The following is a 21,720-nucleotide window of genomic DNA, read 5'->3' on the forward strand; positions in this document are numbered from 1 at the left end:
TCGCTGGTTATTTATTGGACAACACGGACTTCCGGGGAGGAGGCAAATGTACGCACGCGCACGCGCACGCATCCTCTTGCAAGTCAGACGTCCACTGACGTTTGTCAGTCCATCAGCGTTAGTTCGCTTTGAGTGTGTGTGTGTGTGTGTGTGTGTGTGTGTGTGTGTGTGTGTGTGTGTGTGTGTGTGTGTGTGTGATGCGTTCAAGGAAACTCGTAAATCCGGGGTGTAGCTGCGGTCATGGCAGTGATGAACCCCTCCAGGCTTCCTCCGTGCGTGTCCTCCGTGGGTGTCATCCAGGTGTGGTGACGGTTGAGAGCTCCAGATGATTGACAGGCGCTGTCCAGACCAATGGGGCGAGAGCGCGTTGGCCCCCGGAGGTGGCTCCTGGGAAGGGGGTCAAAGGTCGCCAGCTACTAACCCTCTTGGAGCCAACCGGCAGAGGATCCTCGCTCTCCTGTCACTCGCCCTCTGACAGGCGGCGACGTCCAATCAGAGGACGGCGATGGGCGCGCAGTAAGTAGTGGGCGGGGCCTCGGTCTCCAACGCCAGACACCCCGCCCCCTCCTGACCCGCCAGCAGTTCCTCAGTTTGGAGAGGAAAGGCGAGCCGGCTGACCTCTGACCCCTGGCAGGGGGAGGAGCCTCATCTGGCGGCCTGGCCTCGTAAAGATCCTGGCGGGTTCCCCGTCCTCTCATCGCCGCCAACCGTCTGGAGGAGAACCAATCAGCAGCCGTGTGATCCGGGCAAGCGGGCGGGCCGGCGGTTCAGTAGGTCGGCGGGCCTGTGGACCATCAGGCCAGTGTTCCGGTGGTCCAGATCGGGCCGAGACGACCCCCTTGTTTTGTGCGAACATCTGGTTGGGACGGAGTTTGGAAGACGTGTTCATGTCGAGACGGAACCGGAGGGGAAGATCCAGGCCTGCAGGACGGCGCCGGAGGGCAACATGTCTCTCCTCCACGGTGAGAAGAAGACTTTATCCACTAGGAGGTTCAGACTGTGGCCTTCAAGATGAAGATTAGAAGGATATTAGAGCATTGAAAGGTAAAGATAAATGAGAAGAAGAAGAAGATGAAGAAGACGGGGCTCTAACAGACAGAGGTTGTATTACACTGCAGATCAGGCTATAAACCCCCCAAACACACACACACACACACACACACACACACACACACACACACACACACACACACACACACACAGCTCTCTGGGTTTTATTGGCAATAAAGTTTAATTAGAGGAGAGAAGAAAGTCCACACTTCTCCTTTTCTCTTCTTCTTTTTCGCCACTGCTAAAAATAATTCTCTTCTTCTTTTACTTTCTGCTCTTCAAGTGACACAGAACTTCCAGAGAACACTTTTAGAAACAAAATCAAATCAAACACTGAATCCGCTGAAATAAGACCAACAGACCAAATTCCAAAACTTTTATTGACAAGAAATCAAATATTGTGCTCAGACACACTCCTTTGTATACATTTCTATATGTTCATATTATACATATATTTGTATTTTATTGTAATTTCACATTTGTACATGTTAATATATATATATATATATATATATATGTTAATATAAACATATATATTATATACATTAGTATAAATCCATATTTGTCTACATTACAATAAATATACACTTTAAGAATGTTCATACAAATATATATGCGTATGTTATATATGTTAATCTAAATCTATATATTTATATACATTAATATAAATATACATTTACATATGTTAATATAAACATATATATATTTGTATACATTAATATAAATAAATGCATTTGTATACATTTATATAAATATACATTTATATACAGTAATGCAAATGTATAGGTTGGTATACATTCTATATATATATATTTGTATGCATTAATCTAAATCGATTCATTTTTTTACATCTATATAAATATATATGTATTTGTATGCCTTACTATAATAGGGCTTACTATATTTCTTTGTAAACATGAATATAAATATACATATTTACAGACGTTAATATAAATAAATGTCTTTGTGTACATTAATTTTATATATCCATATTTATATACGTTGAGAGAAATAGATGTCTTTGTAAACATGAATATAAATATACGTATTTATATACGTTCATATAAAAAGATGTCTCTGCAAACATGAATATAATATAAATACTTATATACGTTAATATAATAAATGTCTTTGTGTACATTAATTTTACACATCTATATTTATATACGTTGAGAGAAATAGATGTCTTTTTAAAACATGAATATAATATAAGTTTTTATACAGGTTAATATAAATAAATGTATTTGTGTGCACTAATTTGGTATATCTATATTTATATAGGTTAATATAAATAGTTGTCTTTGTATCCAAATAATAAAAATCCTCGTCCTGCGTCCGGACGGTGACTCACCTGTGCTCCTCCGCGCTGAGAAGTGGACCGTCGCTGCGCAGCGGGACGCGGTTCCGAGGTCCGGGTTCTGCGGAGAGGAGCTCGGTTCGGCTCGGTCCGAGTCCCGGAGAGGAGGATCCGTGGAGGTCCTGCAGAGGAGCGGCTCCCGCTTGTGCTTCATCCCGCAGCCGCAGCTGCCTGCGGGTCGGACCTCCTGCTGGACCTCCTGCCGGATCTCCTGCCGGACCTCCTGCCGGACCTCCTGCTGGACCTCCTGCTGGATCTCCTGCTGCTCCAGAGTCTCCAGGAGTCTCCAGTGAGACGCCATTGGAAAGAAGAAATGGATCCGTCCATGCACGGGGGATCCGTCTACTTCCTGGAGGAGACGCTCCGTCACATGACCTCCCCCGGCCAATCACAGCTCAGCTTCTGCTTCAATTAGGGGAACACACTGCACCCCCACACACACCCATGACCGGCAGAGCCGGGGAGCCCCGGCCCCCGTGTGTGTGTGTATGTGTGTGTGTACATTTCACATTTTCTAGCTGGTTTGTGCAGCCGGGAAAAAAAGAGCCTTTGTTTGGCGTCGCGTTTCCGTGTCATTGTGCGCCTGCGCGCCACCGAGCGTCCTCCTCTTCCTCCCAGAGCCGCACCAGACGTGCTCGGACCCTCCCCCACACACACTCACGCTGCAGCGTGTGCGTGTGTGCGTATCGATATACTCTTGTGAAATCGTGCGCCATTTACTCCGTTTTGGCGAAATATTTTCTATCCAGTCCATGAAAGACACACAGTGGGTTGTGAATATTCAAGCACACACACACACACACACCACACACACACACACACACACACACACACACACACCTGTGTCATTCCATTTATTTCATTGAGGTGTACACTCCTGCCATCCCGAGCACAATTAGAACAATCCGAATAATAATAATAAACAATAATCCACGTCATAATAAAAATAAAAACAACAACAAAAAGATTAAATAATTATCCCTGTAATAACAATAACAACAATAATAACGACAATAATACCAGTGATATTTTCGATAATGATATTAATGGCAATTATATTAATAATAATACTTATAATAATAATTCCACTAATAATAATAATAATAATAATAATCTTACCCTACCGTTGATACTGAACTTTTACTCGCTTCGGATGAGTTTTGTTGCAAAAAGAATGAGTGTGTGGACGAAACCAAAAATAAATAAAGTGTGTGTGAAATGTTTAAAAAGTAAAAGTGATAGATGTGCTGGTCAAAGCTGCACCTTCAGATCAATAAGTCGATGAATTAACTAATTCGTTTACGTCAAGGTGGCGTCCCGGTGGCGTGACGAGGCAGTATGACCCCCCCCCGTGGGTGTGGGGGGGGCGTGGAATTCAGAGACAATGATAACAAATGGGAGGAGAAGGCGAGCGTGTATTTCTCCCGGATATTATGGTCTGTTGGTGCGTTTATGGGACGAGATTTCAACGCCCAAATATCGTATTTCACGTTCCCGCGCGCGTGTGCGTGCTCGCGTGCGTGTGTGTTTATTTACCGAGTCCTTTGCTTCATGAAGAGATGTGACAGATAACGCTGAGCAAATCATCCATGTATGAGGGCAGATAGCGGAGGCCTGGGAATGTGTGTGTGTGTGTGTGTGTTTAACTCTGGATGGTGTAAATCAAACCCCTCAGGCATGTGGAGACTCCAGACCTCCTGCATGGCCTGCTGAAGAGTCAGATGTTTCCAGATCTGATAGGAAACAACACTTTACTGGGAAACACTGAGACTAAACACACACTCTTTCTCACACACAAACACACACATACACACACTCACACACACATATTTGATCTCAGTATAAATGTACATCTGTGTGTATGTATAGAATATATATATATAGTGTGTGTATGTGTGTGTGTTTGTGTGTGAGAGAGAGGGTGTGTTTAGTGTATGTATGTATCATCACTTTCTTAAAATAATCACCAATATCAGTTTTTTACTACAAAAATTAACTCCTTTTTGAACATATGGCTCCTTTTTATGCTTTCTGAAAAATACTTATTTTAGGAAGGTGACAATACACACACACACACATATATATATATACATATATATATATATGTGTGTGTGTGTGTATTAAATTGTATAATGTAATATGTATCTAATGTAATATAATGTCCTACCCACCTATATTTCATCTTTGGTATACACTTGGAATGTGTGTGTGTGTGTTGTGTGTGTTAGTGTGTTATCCGTCTATGTGTCTATGTGTGTCTATGCTATCCGTCTATGTGTGTGTGTGTGTACATTTTTATTATATCTATAAAGAGATACATGAAGTTAATGAAGTTATATAGATACAGAAAGCTACATAAATATTTGTGTTTGTTCATGCATCAATGAGTGAGAATCTGTAGATAAAGATGTATATATATTTTTGCACATACAGTCAGATATGAAAACATATCATTCTATCTATTATTGTGAGGTTGAATGTGTGTGTGTGTGTAATCTATACAGATGATAGATAGATAGATAGATAGATAGATAGATAGATAGATAGATAGATAGATAGATAGATAGATAGATAGACAGAAACAAATGAATATATTCAATGTATCTATATCTGTCTATTTGAGTGCGTCTGGGTGTGAGTGTGTGTGTGTGTGTGTTTGCGCATATATGTGTGTGTGTGTGTTTTGTGTGTGGGTGTGCGTGTGTGTGTGTGTGTGTGTGTGTGTGTGAGTGTGTGTGTGTGTGTGTGTGTGTGTAAGACTTACGAGTACCAGCTCCCGTGACAGTAGGAACAGCAATAGAGAGCAAAAGGATCAATGTGATTGATCGGGTGATGGAGGTCTGGATGATTCCTGCTTTGAGCTGATTCGTACTGGGAGTGTTTCCCCCCCCATGGGTCAGAGCCTCCTCTGACTTCACATCATCAACATCTACACCAACATCAGCCAAGCCTGGTTGAGACGTTGATTAAATTAAATTCAATTAAAAAATAATGATCAATATTTCCAATTGCTGCAAAATAAAACCCTGCGTGTTGTTGCTCAAATATCACCAAAAATGTTAAAAACATCATTATTTCCATCGAGGAATTCAGTGAGGTCACACACACACACACACACACACACACACACACACACTCGGCAAGTGCGTCACCAGGTTTGATGAATAGGGGTCAACAAGGTCACCTGGCCAAAAAAATCCAGGACTGAGCAACTGCCTCCTATTCTTTCCCTTCCCTTCCCTTCCTTTCCTTTCCTTTCCTTTCCTTTCCTTTCCTTTCCTTTCCTTTCCTTTCCTTTCCTTTCCTTTCCTTTCCTTTCCTTTCCTTTCTTTTCCTTTCCTTTCCTTTCCTTTCCTTTCCTTTCCTTTCCTTTCTTCATGCCCTCCCTCTCCAGGGTTCCTCCATGTTCTCCTCCCTGGGAAGCAGAGGAGCCTCATAAAGCAAACGTGGCCGGATTACCTTGTAGGGCCAAGGAGGGAGCCGAGGGAAGGCGGGAGGAGAGGGAGGGCCTGCGGGAGGGCCCGGGGGGCCGGGTATGGGGGAGCCCACATATGTATCTGGACCGGGTCCCGCGGTCGAAGCCCTCCGAGTCGATCCGAGCCGAGCGGCCGCGAAAGGAGCGGAAACCGGGACGGAAAATCCACAGCGCTCTTCCGGAAGCCTCTTCCAGGCGTCCAGGAGGAAGACGTGTGGAGCGGAGAGGAGGAGGCCGACATGTGACTCCTCTGACTCGGACGCCCAGCAGACAAACCACCGCCTCTTCCAGCGGCTCCGGACACAAGAGACGGGTCCGTGAAGGCATCATGGCGGCCGCGGCTCCGGCGAGCCGCTGGCGCCCCCTGCTGGCGGCCGCGGGACCCGGGACACCGAACAAAGAGCCCCAAAGAACCCCCACAACACACACACACACACGCAAACACACACACACATTTACTAGACTTCAATTCACTGCGGAGGAGATGAATGTCTGAACACTTTACATCCCATCAGAAAACATGGGGCCTGTGCGTGTGCGTGTGCGTGCGCACCTCCAATTTACAGGAAGCGCGTCCCTTTTTCTTCGCGGCGACAAAAACTCAACGGATGTTTCTGCGGCGGGACGGGGGGGCGGGGGGGTCGTAAAGTCATAAAGAGGTTTTAAAACACAGCCTCCGACGTCCTCACCCCCCCACCCGTCTGTGTGTCTGAGTGTGTGTGTGTGTGTGTGTGTGTGTGTGTGTGTGTGTGTGTGTCGCAGCAACAAATATCACATACTTGAGCAGCCTCACAAAGACACGACCAGCCTCTGGAGCTCAAACACACACACACACACACACACACACACACACACACACACACACACACACACACACACACACACACACACATTTTTCCTTTAGAGAAACAGAAAGAGAAAACACAGTCAAATAGCAAAAAAAATGAAAATAATTTTGTCTTCACACAGTTTTTTTTCCATCTACAAATGTTCGATATTTCCTGATCAGTGCAGATCGATTGAATCAATATGGATTCCAATTTTTCTCCGGTATTTCCAGTGAAACGTGCTCGTCTCGGCGGCCGTGCTCGTCCCTCCCGCCTCCCGCCGGGCCGCGCTCAGCTTTTCGTTCGTCGTCGCGGTTAAAACGCTTCAACCCGAGTTTTAATTTCACTGAAATTCTCAAATGAAGTGAACATTGAATTAATTCTGTCGGTTTTATATTTTTTGTATTTTTCAAAACAGGAGCCTCCTCGATGTCATGCTCTGTTTTAATGTTGAAGGCAGAGAATCGGCCGCGCGGCCCGGAATATAAAGAAACAAAACAAATTCAACCATGAAAAATTCGCGTTTGACAAAAACAAAATTGGCCGTCAAATTTAGAAAAAGTATAAATAATAAATGTAAAATGAAAAACAAAAGATAGGATCCCGTGCGCGCCGCGGGTGCGACTCCCTTTTATTTGGGAGGGAAGGAAACAAACGGGCGGCGGCGTAATTCTACAAAACAACTCTCATGTACAAAAATAACATTTGAAAGGAAAATAAAAAGGACAGACAGACGTGACCGACCTCTGCGTCAAATACCTCTCTAACAATAATAATAATAATAACAAGAGTAAAAAAATAAAATAATACTTATAATAAATAATGGTTATAGTAATAATAATAAAAAAAATACCGAAGAACATCCAGCCTTGTGGGAAGCACTGACGCACCACATGGAGAGGAAGAAGCAGCAGAAGAAGAAGAAGAAGTAGAAGTAGAAGTAGAAGACGACGAGGACGAAGACGAAGGAGAAGAAGAAGAAGAAGAAGAATGAGAAGAAGGAGGTGGAAGAGGAGCCTCCTCACGTCCTCGGCCCTCCGCCGTGCTCACTGTCTCTCCTGCGGTCTCTCTTGTCCTTCTTCATCTTCATCCTGCGGTTCTGGAACCAGATCTTCACCTGCCTCTCGCTGAGGTTGAGGAGCCGCGCCACCTCGAACCTGCGGTCCCGGGGGAGGTACATGTTGAAGAGGAACTCCTTCTCCAGCTCCAGGATCTGCTGCTTGGAGTACGGGCAGCGCTTCTTCCGGCTGGCCTTGGCGCGCAGCCACCCGGAGGACGGGTTTCCTGCGGACACGGACGGACGGACGGGAAGCGACGGGTTAAGGGACGCCGGGAGAAAAGCCCGGGAGCCGCGGCTTGCATGTGGAGGGAATCTCGGGGATTCCGGTCCACGACGCGTTTCTCTCTTTGCGGGGCCGCTGCGGGGCCGCTGCGGGGCCGCTGCGGGACGCCGAGCCTCCCCGAGCCTCCCCGAGCCGCTCCGGGTGACGACCGAACTCCTTACCGGCGTCTGCGTCCCGCCGCTCCGCCGCGGCTCGGCTGTCCTCCATGGGCGCGGACGTGCACGTCGCCTCGACGTCCGCCATGGCCGCCGCCGACAGGAGGGGCGCGTGCGTCTCCAGCGTCGCGCACTGGCCGCCGCCAATCAGCGGCTCGGGTTTGACCTGGTAGTGCGCGGCGGCGGCGGCGGCGGCGGCCGGAAGCCCCGCCAGGCACAGGGACGCGGACAGCGGCTCCAACGCCCAGGAGCGCGAGAAGGCGCCGTCCGCGTCCGCGTAATGCTGCGGGTGGGGGGCGTCGTGGACGTGCTCGTGGAGGTGCGCGTAGGCTGCGGGCGGCGCGGGGCCCGCGGGGGGGGGCCACTGTCCGAAGATGGACGCCTTGGCCTGCGGCGGGTCGCGGTCGTGGCCGCCATATTCCGCGTCTTCGTGCTCGCCCAGCGCACGCGTGTCGGCGTAGAAGCTCGTGCCCAGCGTCGCCATGGCCGCGCCGCCAGAAGACGCGTCAGACTCCCGCAGCGCGGCGGCGGTGGCGGCGGCGGCGGCGGCGGCGGCGGCGGCGGCGCGGGGTTTGCGCCGGCGAGCGGCGCGACGCGTCCCGCGGCTCGGAGCGCGTCCGGAAGCGGATAGGGCGCCCCGGAACACGTGACCGTGGGACACAACAATCCGCAGTAAATCATCCGCCGCCGCTAAACGGCCTCCATTTTCACCACCATATTTTAATAGCACCCCCCCCCCTCCCGCCCCCCCACCCTGCGCTTTACTGGGGGGGGTCGGGTTTATAAGCAATAAACCTTATGATTTTCTTTTCTTGTGTCTGCGGCCAAAGGGACGCGTCCAGGGGGGGGGGGTCTTCTCTTCCGGTGGGCCTTTTATTTCTACTCTGTTCGCTCGGAAAATATTATAAAATATATATATCTTACATATATCTGAATTTTGTCCAAGGATAATTTATTATTTCATGACGCCCAGGACGCTGACAACCCTTTCACATTTATCTCAACGCCGTAAAAAAGCCTTACATATATATATATGTGTGTGTTTATTAAAAAGGAGAAAAATATTTATTTCTATTTTATCACCAATTCTGCCCAACCGGAAGAGCCCTTCAGAACAAAAGCTACTCCCGCCTTTTACCTCCGGTACTTTTATAAATATAACATTTCCAGCACCCTGGAGCAGCCTGGAAGAGCCTGGAGCAGCCTGGAAGAGCCTGGAGGAGCCTGGAGGAGACGCGTATCTGCTTTAACAGCCCTTTTTATTTCGGGGCAATTGAGTTGTTTTCTCAGAGTTACAGCCTGAATATCTGCCATAAACCTCGGCCTTTGTGTCCTTTTCCGCCGCTGCAGACGCATCCGGTATGTGTGTGTGTGTGTGTGTGTGTGTGTGTGTGTGTGTGTGTAGGGGGGGCGGGGGGGCAACATGGCGGACTGCAATGATCATAACCGAGGCCTTGTCTGCCCCCCTCCCTGTCATGAATGTAAAAACAAGCCCTAAAAAGACAAAGCCATTGATTTCCCAGAACTTCCTGGTCCGGGTTACGTGTGTATCTTTTTTGTTGTTTTTTTGGGGGTGGGGGGGAGCAAGGATCAGGTTTTTAAGATTAAATGATCTCTATTTCCTGTCAAATTTAGAATTAAAAAATGGTTTTACGCACGACAAAAATGATGTATTTAAAACAGGATTTCAAAACAAAGCACAGTGGAATGACCGGGACCTCCTCCTCCTCCTCCTCCTCCTCCTCCTCCTCCTCCTCCTCTCCTTCATCCTCTTCTTCCTCTTCCTCCTCCGCGCCGGTCGGTACCAGGATTTTCTCCAGACGACTTTTACCGAGGCGATCAAGGCAGTTTCCTGTTGCGGGAGGAGAAACGGGAAGCCCAACAACATGAGACTACCTAGACCAGCCCGCAGCCCGCTCTGCTGCAGGGGGGGGGGGGTGCGTGTGCGTGTGCGTACACAAAGACACAGACAACGAAGAGGCGCACGCACGTCGGTAAACAACCCACGCTCTTATTGTGAAAAGCCAAGAACGACCTCTTCCGGTGTGTGTTTGACACGTTGGTGTTTATTCGCTGACGGTGGAAATAAATTAGATAGAAATCAAATAAATAGTCAGACAGGATGAGGAGCACGCCACATCACACACACACACACCCACACACACACGCACACACGCACACACGCACGCTCGCTCGCACACACAAGTGAGAAGGTCGCAGTTGCAGGGATGGCTTTTATTAATCCGACCAGAAGTGTGCAAATACTCGGGGAACCTCGGGTCCGGGTCCGGGTCCGGGTCCGGGGGTCGGGGGTCGAGGGAAGGGGGGGGGGGGTCAGTCCAGCATGCAGGTTCCAGCGGAGGCCGCGTGGGCTCCGGCACGCGGCGGTCACACGGGACACAACGACGACACGCACGGACGCGGGGGCGGAAGGTCCCGTCCCGCGTGGACGCCTCGAGTCTCAGGAGAAGCCGAAGCCGCCGGACAGCTCCCGGATCCGGCTCTCCCGGCTCATCTTTTTCAGTTTCATCCTGCGGTTCTGGAACCAGATCTTCACCTGGCGGTCGGTGAGGTGCACGCTGCGGCTGATCTCCAGCCGCCGCTCCCGCGTCAGGTACATGTTGAAGAGGAACTCCTTCTCCAGCTCCAGGGTCTGGTGCTTGGTGTACGGGCAGCGCTTCTTCCGCCCGCTCTTCGCCGTCAGCCAGTTGGCCGTGCTCTCCAGCTTCCCGCCTCCTGCAGGTGGAGGAGGTGGTGGAGGTGGTGGAGGACGGGAGAGAAGCAGGTGAGACGACCCACATCTTTCAGACATCTTGCAAGAAGCCAAACAACTCACAAACAGCTTCTCTGCGGACCCGGAACACACACACACACACACACACACTCACACACACACTGTGATTAAGCTTTGGAGCCGCATTACGCCGCTCCGAGCGCGGGCCAAATGTATCTTTAATAAGACGTCAAACACGCACGCACACGCACGCGCAGGTCGCGACGAAGCGTCGCCCGGCGTCGGACACTTTTTCTGTTCATCGTAAAAAGCGAATCACAAGTCTCGTAAAGACGCGAGTTTGATTTATCCGGACGGCGGCAGGATGGGGGTGGGGGGGGCGCCCTTTGGAGTTTGGATTTTACACAAATATTCGGCCATTTGTAGTTTAAGCTGTCATTTGTGTTTTTCGTGTATTTGTACTTTTTAGCTGTCATTTGTAGTTTGAGCTGCCATTTGCATTTTGGGCGTATGAATAGTTTTTAACTGTCATTTGTACGTTTGGGTCTGTTGGTAGTTTTAAGCATATATTTGTATTTTTTAGCTGTCATTTGTAGTTTTAGCTTTCATTTGTATTTTTGGGTCTATTTGTGGTTTTTAGCAGGTATTTGTATTTTTTTAGCCGTCATTTGTAGTTTTGGCTTCCATTTGTATTTTTGGTTCTAGTTGTTGTTATTAGCAGGTATTTGAAGTTTTTAGCTGTCATTTTCAGTTTCGGGTGTGTTTTATGGTTGTTAACTGTCATTTGTACTTTTGAGTGTATTGGTAGTGTTTAGAAGGTATTACTAGTTTTTAGCTGTCATTTTTCAGTTCTAGGTGTCATTCGATTTTTTGGTGCCTTTGAGGTTTTTAGCAGGTATTACTTGTTTTTAGCTGTCATTTGTCATTTTAGCTTCCATTTGCATTTTTGGGTGCATTTGTAGTTTTTAGCTGTGATTTGTACTTTTTGGATCTACGAGTAGTTTTTGGCTACATTTACATTTTTGGGTGGGTGTATTTGGAGTTTTTAGCTGTTACTTGTAGTTTAAGCTGTGATATGGCATTTGGTGTGTATTTGCGGTTTTGCGCTAAAATGTCTAGTCTTTGAGTGTATTTATAGTTTTTTGCTGTCATTTGTAGTTTTGGGGTGTATTTGTCATTTCTAGCTGGCGTTTGCACTTTAAGCTGTAGCGTATAGTTTTTAGCTGCCATTTGTGGTTTTTAGCAGTAAGTTAGGGGTCTGGGTGTTTCCGTAGTTTTTAGCTGCCGTTTGTGGCATTTAGTCGTCATTTATTATCATTTGATGTCATTCATAGCTTTAAGCTTTTGTTTGTGGTATTCAGCCATAGTTTAATAAGATAAGCTGTCATTTGTAGTTATGAGCAGTAAGTTAAAGGTCTGGGTTTATCCGTAGTTTGTAGTTTATGTTTGTGCTCGTTAGCCGTCGCTTATTATCGGCATTATTTTTTTCCATTGTAGTTTTTAGTTTTTTGTTTGCTGTTTTTAGCCGTAGTCTACAGGTTTGTGCTACCGTTTATAGTTTTTAGCTTTAATTAAGAGCTCTGGGTGTCTTGGTAGCTTTTAGCTGCCGTTTGTAGCTTTTCGCGGTGCTATGTAGCTTTTAGCTGTCACCTGGAGGGTTTAGCTTCCGTTTGTAGTTTTTATCCGGGGAATGTCGCGTTTAGCCGATATTTGTAGTTCCCAGCCGTCATTTGTAGTTTTTGGGCGTGAAATGCTGATTGGCCGGCGGCTTGGTGAGCGGCGCACCTGAGACGCGCCGCGCGTGATCGTGATGTTGTGGCGGAGTGCGGATGTGCGAGGCGGCGCGTCCACGTCACCTTTGGCGGGCTTGTGCGGCGCCTCCAGCGCGCCGCTCTCTCCGTGCTCCGGGGACGACGAGCCGTCGGAGGACAGCGGGCCGTCGTCCTCCGCCGCCCCGGGGACGGGCGCCTCCTCGCGGCACCGCTCCCTCGGCTCCCGCGGCTCCAGGGGCTCCAGGGGCTCCAGCGGCTCCAGCGGCTCCAGCGGCTCCAGGGAGTCCCGCGCCGCGGCGTCCGGCGGCCGCGGGGCCCGCGGCGGGGCGAAGGGTCCGGCGGCGGCGGCGGCGGCGGGCGGGATGTCGTGGTACAGCCTGGAGGCGGCGTAGGTCTGGGACAGGCGGAAGTAGCCGGGCACCGGCACGGTGCCGCCGGCGGTCCCGAAGGGCGCGTCGTCCATCGCCATCGACGCCGCCGCCGCCTTGGGGCACTTCTCGGACTCGTACAGGCAGTAGCCGCTCTCCTCCTTCACGCTGGGGGGGAACGAGCACGGCGCCATGTGCGCGCCGCCGGGCGGCTCGGCGCCGCGGCACGACCTCGGCGTCTCCGGCCACGTCTCCGCGGCGGGACCGTACGGCGAGGCGGGCGGGAGCGCGCCCGGCCCGCCGGGCTCGCCGCGCTTGCCCGCGGCCGCGAAGCAGGCTCCGGCCGCGGCGGCGGCGGCGGCGGCGGCCGCGGCGGCGGCGGCGGCGGCGGGCGGCCCGTAGGAGTACTCGGCCGGTGGTGGCGGCGGCGGCGGCGGCGGCGGCGGCAGGTAGACGCCCCCGCCGGGGTAGTACGCCCCGCCGTCCACGCGGCCGCCGATCAGCGAGTCCACGAAGAAGGAGCTCCCCGCCTGGTTGCCCGGGCACGTCATCGTCGCGGCGCACTGTGCCGGCGGGTGCGCGGAGCCGTGCGTGCTGCCGTGCGCGGAGGACATCTCCGGAGCGCACGCATCGCGGAATAATTACCGAGGCTCGCGCGCCTGCCCGCAGCACGCAGCCAATTAGGACCGCGGGCGGCTGCAGGCTCCGCCCCCTCACACTGGACACACACACACAAACACACACTATTATTCACACACATACACACACACACACACACACACTATCATATACTCTCTCTCTCTCAGACAATTACAAACACACACACACATTATCATACAGGCACACTCACACACACGCTCTCTCTCACTGTCTCTCTCTCTCTCTCACACACACACGGACACACTTCTAGGCTAAATCGAGAAAACTACACAAGGGGCTTGTGTGTGTGTGTGTGTGTGTCTGTCTTGCTCCAAAATTCCAAAAGAAGGTGAAGGTGGACCCCTCAACCTCACCCTCACCCTCACCTTCACCCTCACCCACACCCACACCCACGCCACGCCACGCAGGACGCAGGACGCCACCGGAAGCCGTCAATAACCATCGTGCACGACGCCGCGCTTTACGGCCGCTTTTTACTGCACTGTAAAAAACATGGAGGGTTTCGTGGAGTTGGGGGGGGGGGCGTGGGGTCTTTGTGTGTCCCCGCCGGTGATTCTCGGCGCGGCTTCTTTCTCCTGTCACTTCCACCAGGAGAAGAAACAACACCTCGTCGACACACTGCAGGATTGGGACTCGGGTGGGAACACTGCGTCCACACACACACACACACACACACACACACACACACCAGAAGAAGGCGGCCGTCCGATACCGACAATTGATTTTATTTTATTATAAAGGGTAAAAAAAGCAGGTTTATTAATCTCTATCATCCTGTTAAATCGCCAGGCGCTCATGGACGCGCACGAGCACGCAGTTTTCGTCTGCAAAGGCCAGTGAACGCACCATCTTCCACGCTCACGCAAGGAAATTTACAGGACCCCCCCCCCCCCCCCCCGGGTTGTTTTAAAGTTATTTTTAAGCCTCCTTTACGGCCGGTTATTGAAAGTGGAGGCGAAAAAATAAAATATAACGGTTGTTTTTTTTTTAATAAGAAAATAAATGGATGACGTCATGTCGGACGTAGAAACGCGCAGGCGCGAGATGGACACACGAAAAAAACCCAAAACACAACAACAACTGTTTTGAAAAAAAACCATTGCAGATAATCGATGTTGCTAGAAAGGTGCCGGTTGGAAGGAGAGTCTCCAGGAATTAGTCGGTGACGCGGATGGAGTGGCCGTGGGGATCGTGGGGATCGTCTCGACCCGCCCATCCGTCCGCGGGCTCGGGGCTGCAGACCGGCGGACTCGCGTCCGAGTTTCTGATCATTTCTGCCCGGAACACACCTTTCCAGCGACACCGACCGCCTCACAGATGCTCTTATTACTATTATTATTCTTGTACAATTATTATCGATATTATTCCCGCGGATATCACTGCAGTTGTTGCTGTGATTATTGTGAGGTTTATTTCTTGAATTGCCGCTGTTATTATAATTATTGCTTCCGTGACTCTAATTGTAAGATAAGCTAAGATAATGTTGGCGTTGCGACTTGAATTGTTGTTGTGATTGCTATGATTGAACGTCTTCTAACTATTATTAGCTGTTGTTTCTTTTACTATTTACTATTTTACGATTGCATTACTATTTTAGTTGTTGTTCCTTTTTTTATTGCTGTTATTACTATTATTATTGCTATTATTATTGATATTATGATTGTTTTTACGATGATAATTGTTGCCGTCTTTCCTTTTACTATTGTCGTTCTTACAATTATTTTACTGGTATAACTATCATTTGCTATCTTTGGCTGATTTTTATTACAATTATGATTGCTGTTATTACTATTACTATTGTTGTTATGCCTACAATTGTTGCTCTTGTTTCTACGGTTGTGTTGTCATTATTTTCATTTCTATAATTGTTAGTCATATTTCTGTTGTTATTGCTTTATTACAGATATTGTTTCTCTTTTTTCTACTATTAGTGCTGTTATTTATAATGTATGGGTTATATTATTAAAATTGTTGCTGTTTCTAGTGATGTTGGAATTACTATTATTGTTATTATTATTATTATTATTATTGTTATTATTGCTATTGTTATTTTAAAACGAGGTGAACTCGTCATATTATCCATGGTAATCGCGAAAATCGCACGCACACACACACACACACACACACACACACACACACACACACACACACACACACACACACACACACACACACACACACTCAATCTCCCAATAACTTTAAATTTCACACATACATTAATTGTGTGCGTGCGTGCACACACACACACACAGAGAATAACAATAGTTGTTTGATACAGTATCAAAATATCAGATATAACAAATGATAAAAGAGGAAAATGTGTTTTTCTTCTTTCTGTAAATCCAATGGATCCACACACACACACACACACACACACACACACACACACACACACACACACACACACACACACACACACACACACACACACACACACACACACACACACAGACACAGCGTTATCAGGGAGACAAAGCGCAGGCCGCCGGGGCCCTTGTGCGGTGTGTGCGGTTCCCTCTCATCAGTTTGCGGGTTCGAGCCCGGGTGGAGCCTCCCGTCGTGTGCTGATCCCGCAGGAACCCGCAGGAACCCGCAGGGCGTCTGTGCTGTAAACAGGTCACCCGGCGTGGGTCGAGTTTAACACCAGGTTCTTCCACCTGCAGCGAGGTGCTCGTCCACGGAGGGCGGTCGGGCTGACGGACGTGCGTGCGTGTGTGTGTCTGTGTGTGTGTGTGTGTTCCTACCTCTGGGCCAGGAGAGGCGGCGGCGGCGGTCCGGGATGAGCTGCGCCGCGCCGACAACTTCTTCCATATCTCAATTCACGGCAATGACATTGATCGGAGTGGCGCCACCCAGTGGGGTGAACGGACACACACAAACACACACGCACACACACGAACACACACACACACACATGGGCCTGGTCCGGTGCCGTTGCTGCAGCGGAGCGGCGGTCGGTGCGCAGCCTTTATGGTCGCAGTGAATCGTGTTTATGGCCGAGTTACTGGAGCAACTGGGCGGACGAGCGTCCATTGAAAGGCGCCTTCCTGGGAGGAGACGCCGCAGGACGCGCCGCGCCGCCGGGGGCCATCGCCGCTTATGGCGGGCCATTCAGGGGGTTTGTGGGGGTCCCAAACAACGGGAAGAAAGGGAGACGCGCCGCCTGAAGCCCGGCCTTTGACGCACGGCCACAGACACCCCCCCCCCCCCTTAGATCCCCCTAACCCCCCCCCCCCCCCCCTCCTCCTCCTCCAGACCCCCCCCCGCTCCCCCCGCGCCAATAAAGCATTGCGGGGCGGCGGGACGGGAAGCAGCCGCCGGACAAAGGTGCCGGAAGTGGCCGCGCCGCGGATCCCATCTTGTTTTTGTGGTCGATCCATTGAAGAAGCTAGAAAGCAGCGCGGCGGTGACAGCGAAGGCCCCGCTCCCGTGCACCGGGAAAACCGCTTCCGGTCCCCGGAGGAGCGCGCGGACCGGGATCCGCTCCGGAAACCGCGGAGACCTTTGGACCCGGTTTGGGTTATATATGCTGCGGATCCGGTTTCTGAAGGGGGGGAGTGGTGGAGTGGGGGGGGGGGGCAGATCTGTCATGCATCTAATCCCCCCCACACACACACACACACACACACACACACACACACACACACACACACACACACACACACACACACACAGGCGGATAAAACAAATAGATGGGATTGGGTTTCGGTTGTGCTCTTTCTCTTTCCTTTTATTGTCACCGTTTCACGAGTGGGGGTGGATGAAGTGGTGGGTTGGGGGGGCGGGGGGGTCAGGGGAATAATCCACTTTATTTTACGCGCTGGTTTTGGGGGCGCGTCAAACGCACATGTTCAATCATAAGAAAAAAGTTTAAAAAATAAAATAAGAATAAAAATACACGTCACATCCACGGCGCGACCCCGAAAACGACACGGCGACATTTGGTGACACGAGATCACAGCACACACACACACACACACACACACACACACACACACACACACACACACACACACACACACACACACACACACACACACACACACACACACACACACACACAATCGTCGTTGTGAGTTTAAAACTTGCAGGTAAAGAAGATCCGTTAGCGTCACTTTGCGTGTTCGTGCGTGGATCTGGGAGAAAAACATTTACAGTTTCAGAACTATTAAGACTTTTATTGTGTATTTAATTTGTTTTGGGGTAGGGGAGTTGTTGTTATTGCTGCTGCTGTTGCTAAAGAAAAATAAAGAACAACAACAAACAGCGGAAACCGTAGAAATATAACCTTTTTTCAAAAGTAGCTTATTATTGAGGCTGAGAACCGGAGGAGGGTTTTTCGCGCTCCCATTGTTTTCCGTGTGAGCGCACTGGACACGCAACGACGTCACTTCACACAAACGCTCGTAATAATAATAATAATAATAATAATAATAATAATAATAATAATAATAAAATGGCCGGAGAGCTGACATCCGTCCGCGGCGCCGGCGGCACGCACCGGCAGGTGTTCCGTCCAGGTGAGCGGCGGGCGGCCCGGCGGGCCCCGGGCTCCGGGCCCCGGTTCCCGGTGAGTCCTCCCGCTCTATAGCAGCGGGTTGGTGGCGTAGTACTGTAAACGGTCTCTGTTGAGCTTCTTCTCCTTCATGCGGCGGTTCTGGAACCAGATCTTCACCTGGCGGTCCGTCAGGTTGAGCATGCGTGAAAGCTGCAGCCGCTTCTCCTTGTTGATGTAGACGCTGAAGAAGAATTCCCTCTCCAGCTCCCTGATCTGGTACTTGGAATACGGACACCGCTTCTTGCGCGTCCTCGGGCCGCCTGGGACGAGAGGGGGGGGTGGGGGGTGGGGGGGGGGAGAGGGGGTGATGGAGGTGTGGACGTGGATGTGGATGTGGACGGCGGCTCAGAGGCCGCTCGGAGGCGGAAGTGCGGCTCCGGGGTTCAAGGGTCCCCCTCCGCTCCGCGGCCCGCATTTGTAAACAAACAGTGGACTTGACACGCATTTCACGTCACGGTCCGTAGGGGCAAATCTCAAAGAATACGAGAAGAATCCCGAGGGCAAACACCGTCGTCGGCTCTCCGGTGTGATTGGGCCGTGGCGGGAGCCAGCTGCGGGCTTTCACCCCCACACGCAGGCACCTTGGAGAGCATAAACATCCCTCTCCACGCCGGCGTGGATTTGGGAAACATGAAAAACATCGTCCGCGCGGATTAAACATGGCGGTTTGGTTTGTTTACAATCTAAATCCGCTGTAATCCAGTCTGTAAATGGAGTTTGTTCGCGGTGTGTGTGTGTGTGTTTGTGAGTGTGTGTGGGGTGTGTGTGTGAGGGGGGGTCTTACTACTAACTAAACTCTTCACGGCCAATTTCAACCGCAAGCACGTGATGCCGTCGTTAATACCGGAGCCGGTTGTAGTTGCCGGTTCGAACCCTGGGCTCCATAAACCGAGCGGCTTATAAAAGCGCAAATAAAAGCGTTTAACAGTGAGATTACTTCTCCCCCTCGGTGCGTGAAAGCAGCCCGGTGCGGTGCGGGGGGGTCTGGGTCTGCACTCACCGCCGCTCTTGCTCGGGGTCTCCTCGCCGTGACCGGGAGAGGACTTGGGGCTGCAGCTGTCCGCCGTGTCGGAGCCGGGATGCGCCGGCGCGGGGCTCACGATTTTGGCCGCGTGTCTGTCCGCGTCCGTGTGCGTGTGCGTGTGCGCCGCGGCCGCCGCTGCCGCCGCCGCCGCTGCCGCCGCCGCCGCCGCCGCCGCTGCCGCCGCCTGCGTCGCGCCGCCGTCCGGCCCCCAGGCGGTGTCGAAGAACTGGTCGAACGCCTGCGGCAGCACGCCGTTCCTGCCGACGCCGCCGTAGAAGCCCGGCCCCGGGCCGCCTCCTCCCGGGCCCCCGCCGCCGCCAGCGCCGCCGCCGCCGCCGCCGCCGCCGGGCCCCCCCGCGGGGCCGCCCTTGGTCAGCGGGTCCCCGTGGCGCGGCGGCGCCGGGCTCGTCCAGCCGTCCCGGTGCGCCGCGTCCTCCGCGTAGCAGTGCGCCAGGCTCCCGCGGCCGGGGTGCCACTTGGCGGGCGCGTCCACGCCGTAGTCTCTGAGCGCCACGTCCCGCACGGCGGGGACCTGCGGCAGCGCCGCGGACTGGTACGGGTACGCCACGGCGCACGACGCCTGGCTCTGGCTCAGGTAGTGCGGCAGGGCGGGGAAGTCGGCGCCGGACACGTAGTAGGTGCAGCTGGGGAGGTACATGTTGGCCCCGGACACCCGCTCGTCGAAATCCATGTTCCGGCGCTGCAGACGTCCTAGGATAACCCGCGCATAGTTCCTCCGCGGCGCCGCGCTCCACTCACTGTGAGCGCAGCTCGGCGGCGCGGCGGCGCTTAGACGTACGAGCTGACGTGGGGATCCGTCCATTCCTGAGGGCCGGGGCCATGTGACCGCTGGCACGGCGTGACACGGCGCTTACGCCTCGAGTGGGCTATGATTCAATGAGTTTATAAAGTGGGCCCACGGCCGTGTGGGAAAAGGAAAAATACCGAGGAGGAGGAGGAGGAAGAGGAGGAGGAGGAAGAGGGGATTTTTTTTTCTTTTCACCATCGATTCATTTTTTTTTTTTCTTCGAGGAAAAAAATAAAAGCAGAAATGCGTGCATCTGCTCGGGACCCGCGGCTCGGCGGCGCGCGGGCCGGCAGCCGTCACCTTCAACCTCACCTTAACCCCGGGAAGCCCCGTGGAAAGACACGCGGGCCCGTGGAAACACAAACACCGACGCTTTCTCGTGTCCGCCAGGGGAAAACCGGAAGTGACTTTGACACTTTATTTTCTTTTTCTTTTTCCTCCTCGGCGCACCGGCTGGGCAGCCGCCCAAGGATGAATCCGCTCCACGCGTGGCGAGGCAGGGGGTCACCCTGCACCCCTGCTGCACCTCTAGTTTAAGCCCACGAATTAAAAAAAAAATCATCACAAATGACCCGGAGACGTGTTGAGGGTTTTTCCCCACGCGTGGAACGCACTGCGTGCAACCTACACGGAGAGTGTGGATCTGGGAGGAGAGTAGAGACGTGACCCGAGGTTTGTCATTTTACGGAGAAAAGAGCAGAAAATGAGGCGCACACACACACACATATATGGGATATATATAATCTCACACACACACACACACACACACACACACACACACACACACACACACACACACACACACACACACACAGTGTGTTTATAAATGATCCCGTCCGTAATCCCTGTGCAGCTCAAACAGGAAGTGTGTGTTTGCGTCCTTTACAATAAATAGTTTCCAGCGAGATGAAGGAAGCGGCGGCGGGAGGCGAGACGAACACAAAGGAGATTCAACCTCACGTGAAGAAAAGTTAGAATTATATTTCTTCCTGCCTCCTCTGGAAGATCTAGATCTTTAGAGGAACCTCTAAACCAACTATTTTTTCAAAGCTCACCAATGGACCGTGAAAAGACTCCTGCCTGGCGAATCAAACCACACCGATGTCAACAGCAAGAAGCCCTTTGTGACAAAGGAGAAAAAACTAATGAAGATATTATGTTTTATTATAAAGAATGCATTTATTGGAAAGATTTAGGAATTTTTGCTCCAGAAAAACAACAAAAAAACAAACAAGAAGCTAAAACATTTGACTCTTGCAGGTGTGATTTAGTTTCTGAGCGGGGTTTCGTATCGTGTTGTTTTGGTTCCCTCCCAGCGGAACCCTGCAGATATTTACGGATCTTATCCATCATGTTTGACTTTCAATAAAACGTGTTTCTCATTTGGGCTCCGGCGGAGCCGAGGAGCTCGGCCCGCGGCCGGACCCCACAATCAAACTGAGAGTGCGTCCGCGTCCGGAGCCAAAATAAGATTTGCCAGTTGGTGTTTCAAAGCGGATTAGATTCTCGGGTCGGCGGCGAGCCGGGGGGGCGTCGCCGCCCACCACTCCTCTGCGGCGCCTGAGGAGTTCCTCCGAGGGGAAAACCCG

The 21,720-nt window shown here is 51.2% G+C and overlaps 4 protein-coding genes across 5 annotated transcripts; all 4 read right to left on the reverse strand.

Annotated features, from left to right (window-relative positions):
- Nucleotide 1: 1 nt before the first annotated feature.
- Nucleotides 2-2,943, reverse strand: LOC147229551 (uncharacterized). The gene is made up of 2 exons (XM_086155889.1): nucleotides 2,402-2,943; nucleotides 2-1,004 (listed from the first exon to the last, which is right to left on the reverse strand). The coding sequence occupies exons 1-2, from the start codon at nucleotides 2,706-2,708 to the stop codon at nucleotides 886-888; spliced, it is 426 nt and encodes a 141-aa protein (XP_086012015.1). The 5' UTR covers nucleotides 2,709-2,943; the 3' UTR covers nucleotides 2-885.
- A 4,185-nt stretch (nucleotides 2,944-7,128) lies between these two features.
- Nucleotides 7,129-8,746, reverse strand: hoxa9b (homeobox A9b). Its single transcript, XM_086155050.1, has 2 exons — nucleotides 8,214-8,746; nucleotides 7,129-7,993 (listed from the first exon to the last, which is right to left on the reverse strand). The coding sequence occupies exons 1-2, from the start codon at nucleotides 8,689-8,691 to the stop codon at nucleotides 7,731-7,733; spliced, it is 741 nt and encodes a 246-aa protein (XP_086011176.1). The 5' UTR covers nucleotides 8,692-8,746; the 3' UTR covers nucleotides 7,129-7,730.
- A 1,522-nt stretch (nucleotides 8,747-10,268) lies between these two features.
- Nucleotides 10,269-13,690, reverse strand: hoxa10b (homeobox A10b). Its single transcript, XM_086155049.1, has 2 exons — nucleotides 12,798-13,690; nucleotides 10,269-10,943 (listed from the first exon to the last, which is right to left on the reverse strand). Exons 1-2 carry the CDS (start codon nucleotides 13,630-13,632, stop codon nucleotides 10,669-10,671), a joined length of 1,110 nt encoding a protein of 369 aa, XP_086011175.1. The 5' UTR covers nucleotides 13,633-13,690; the 3' UTR covers nucleotides 10,269-10,668.
- A 3,758-nt stretch (nucleotides 13,691-17,448) lies between these two features.
- hoxa11b (homeobox A11b) lies at nucleotides 17,449-20,156 on the reverse strand. 2 transcript variants are annotated; one of them, XM_086155052.1, is made up of 3 exons: nucleotides 19,470-20,156; nucleotides 19,300-19,394; nucleotides 17,449-18,559 (listed from the first exon to the last, which is right to left on the reverse strand). In XM_086155052.1, exons 1-3 carry the CDS (start codon nucleotides 20,144-20,146, stop codon nucleotides 18,327-18,329), a joined length of 1,005 nt encoding a protein of 334 aa, XP_086011178.1. In that variant the 5' UTR covers nucleotides 20,147-20,156; the 3' UTR covers nucleotides 17,449-18,326. The 2 variants fall into 2 exon arrangements, with proteins under 2 accessions (XP_086011178.1, XP_086011177.1); XM_086155051.1 differs by having other exon boundaries at nucleotides 19,300-20,156.
- Between the last annotated feature and the right edge of the window lie 1,564 nt (nucleotides 20,157-21,720).

Source organism: Fistularia commersonii, chromosome 11 (assembly GCF_037954325.1).
Source record: "Fistularia commersonii isolate RoL2024-O1a breed Wild chromosome 11, RoL_Fcom_v1.0, whole genome shotgun sequence".
In the NCBI taxonomy this organism is placed as follows: Eukaryota; Metazoa; Chordata; class Actinopteri; order Syngnathiformes; family Fistulariidae; genus Fistularia; species Fistularia commersonii.

Coding starts and splice junctions, on each gene's coding strand:
- LOC147229551 (XM_086155889.1), bottom strand. CDS start 2,708: ATGGCGTCTCACTGGAGACTCCTGGAGACTCTGGAGCAGCAGGAGATC. Junction 1,005..2,401: donor CTCAGCGCGGAGGAGCACAG/GTGAGTCACCGT, acceptor TTCATCTTGAAG/GCCACAGTCTGAACCTCCTA.
- hoxa9b (XM_086155050.1), bottom strand. CDS start 8,691: ATGGCGACGCTGGGCACGAGCTTCTACGCCGACACGCGTGCGCTGGGC. Junction 7,994..8,213: donor GCGGCGGGACGCAGACGCCG/GTAAGGAGTTCG, acceptor CCGTGTCCGCAG/GAAACCCGTCCTCCGGGTGG.
- hoxa10b (XM_086155049.1), bottom strand. CDS start 13,632: ATGACGTGCCCGGGCAACCAGGCGGGGAGCTCCTTCTTCGTGGACTCG. Junction 10,944..12,797: donor GCCGCACAAGCCCGCCAAAG/GTGACGTGGACG, acceptor CTCCACCTGCAG/GAGGCGGGAAGCTGGAGAGC.
- hoxa11b (XM_086155051.1), bottom strand. CDS start 20,146: ATGGACGGATCCCCACGTCAGCTCGTACGTCTAAGCGCCGCCGCGCCG. Junction 18,560..19,299: donor GACCCCGAGCAAGAGCGGCG/GTGAGTGCAGAC, acceptor CTCTCGTCCCAG/GCGGCCCGAGGACGCGCAAG.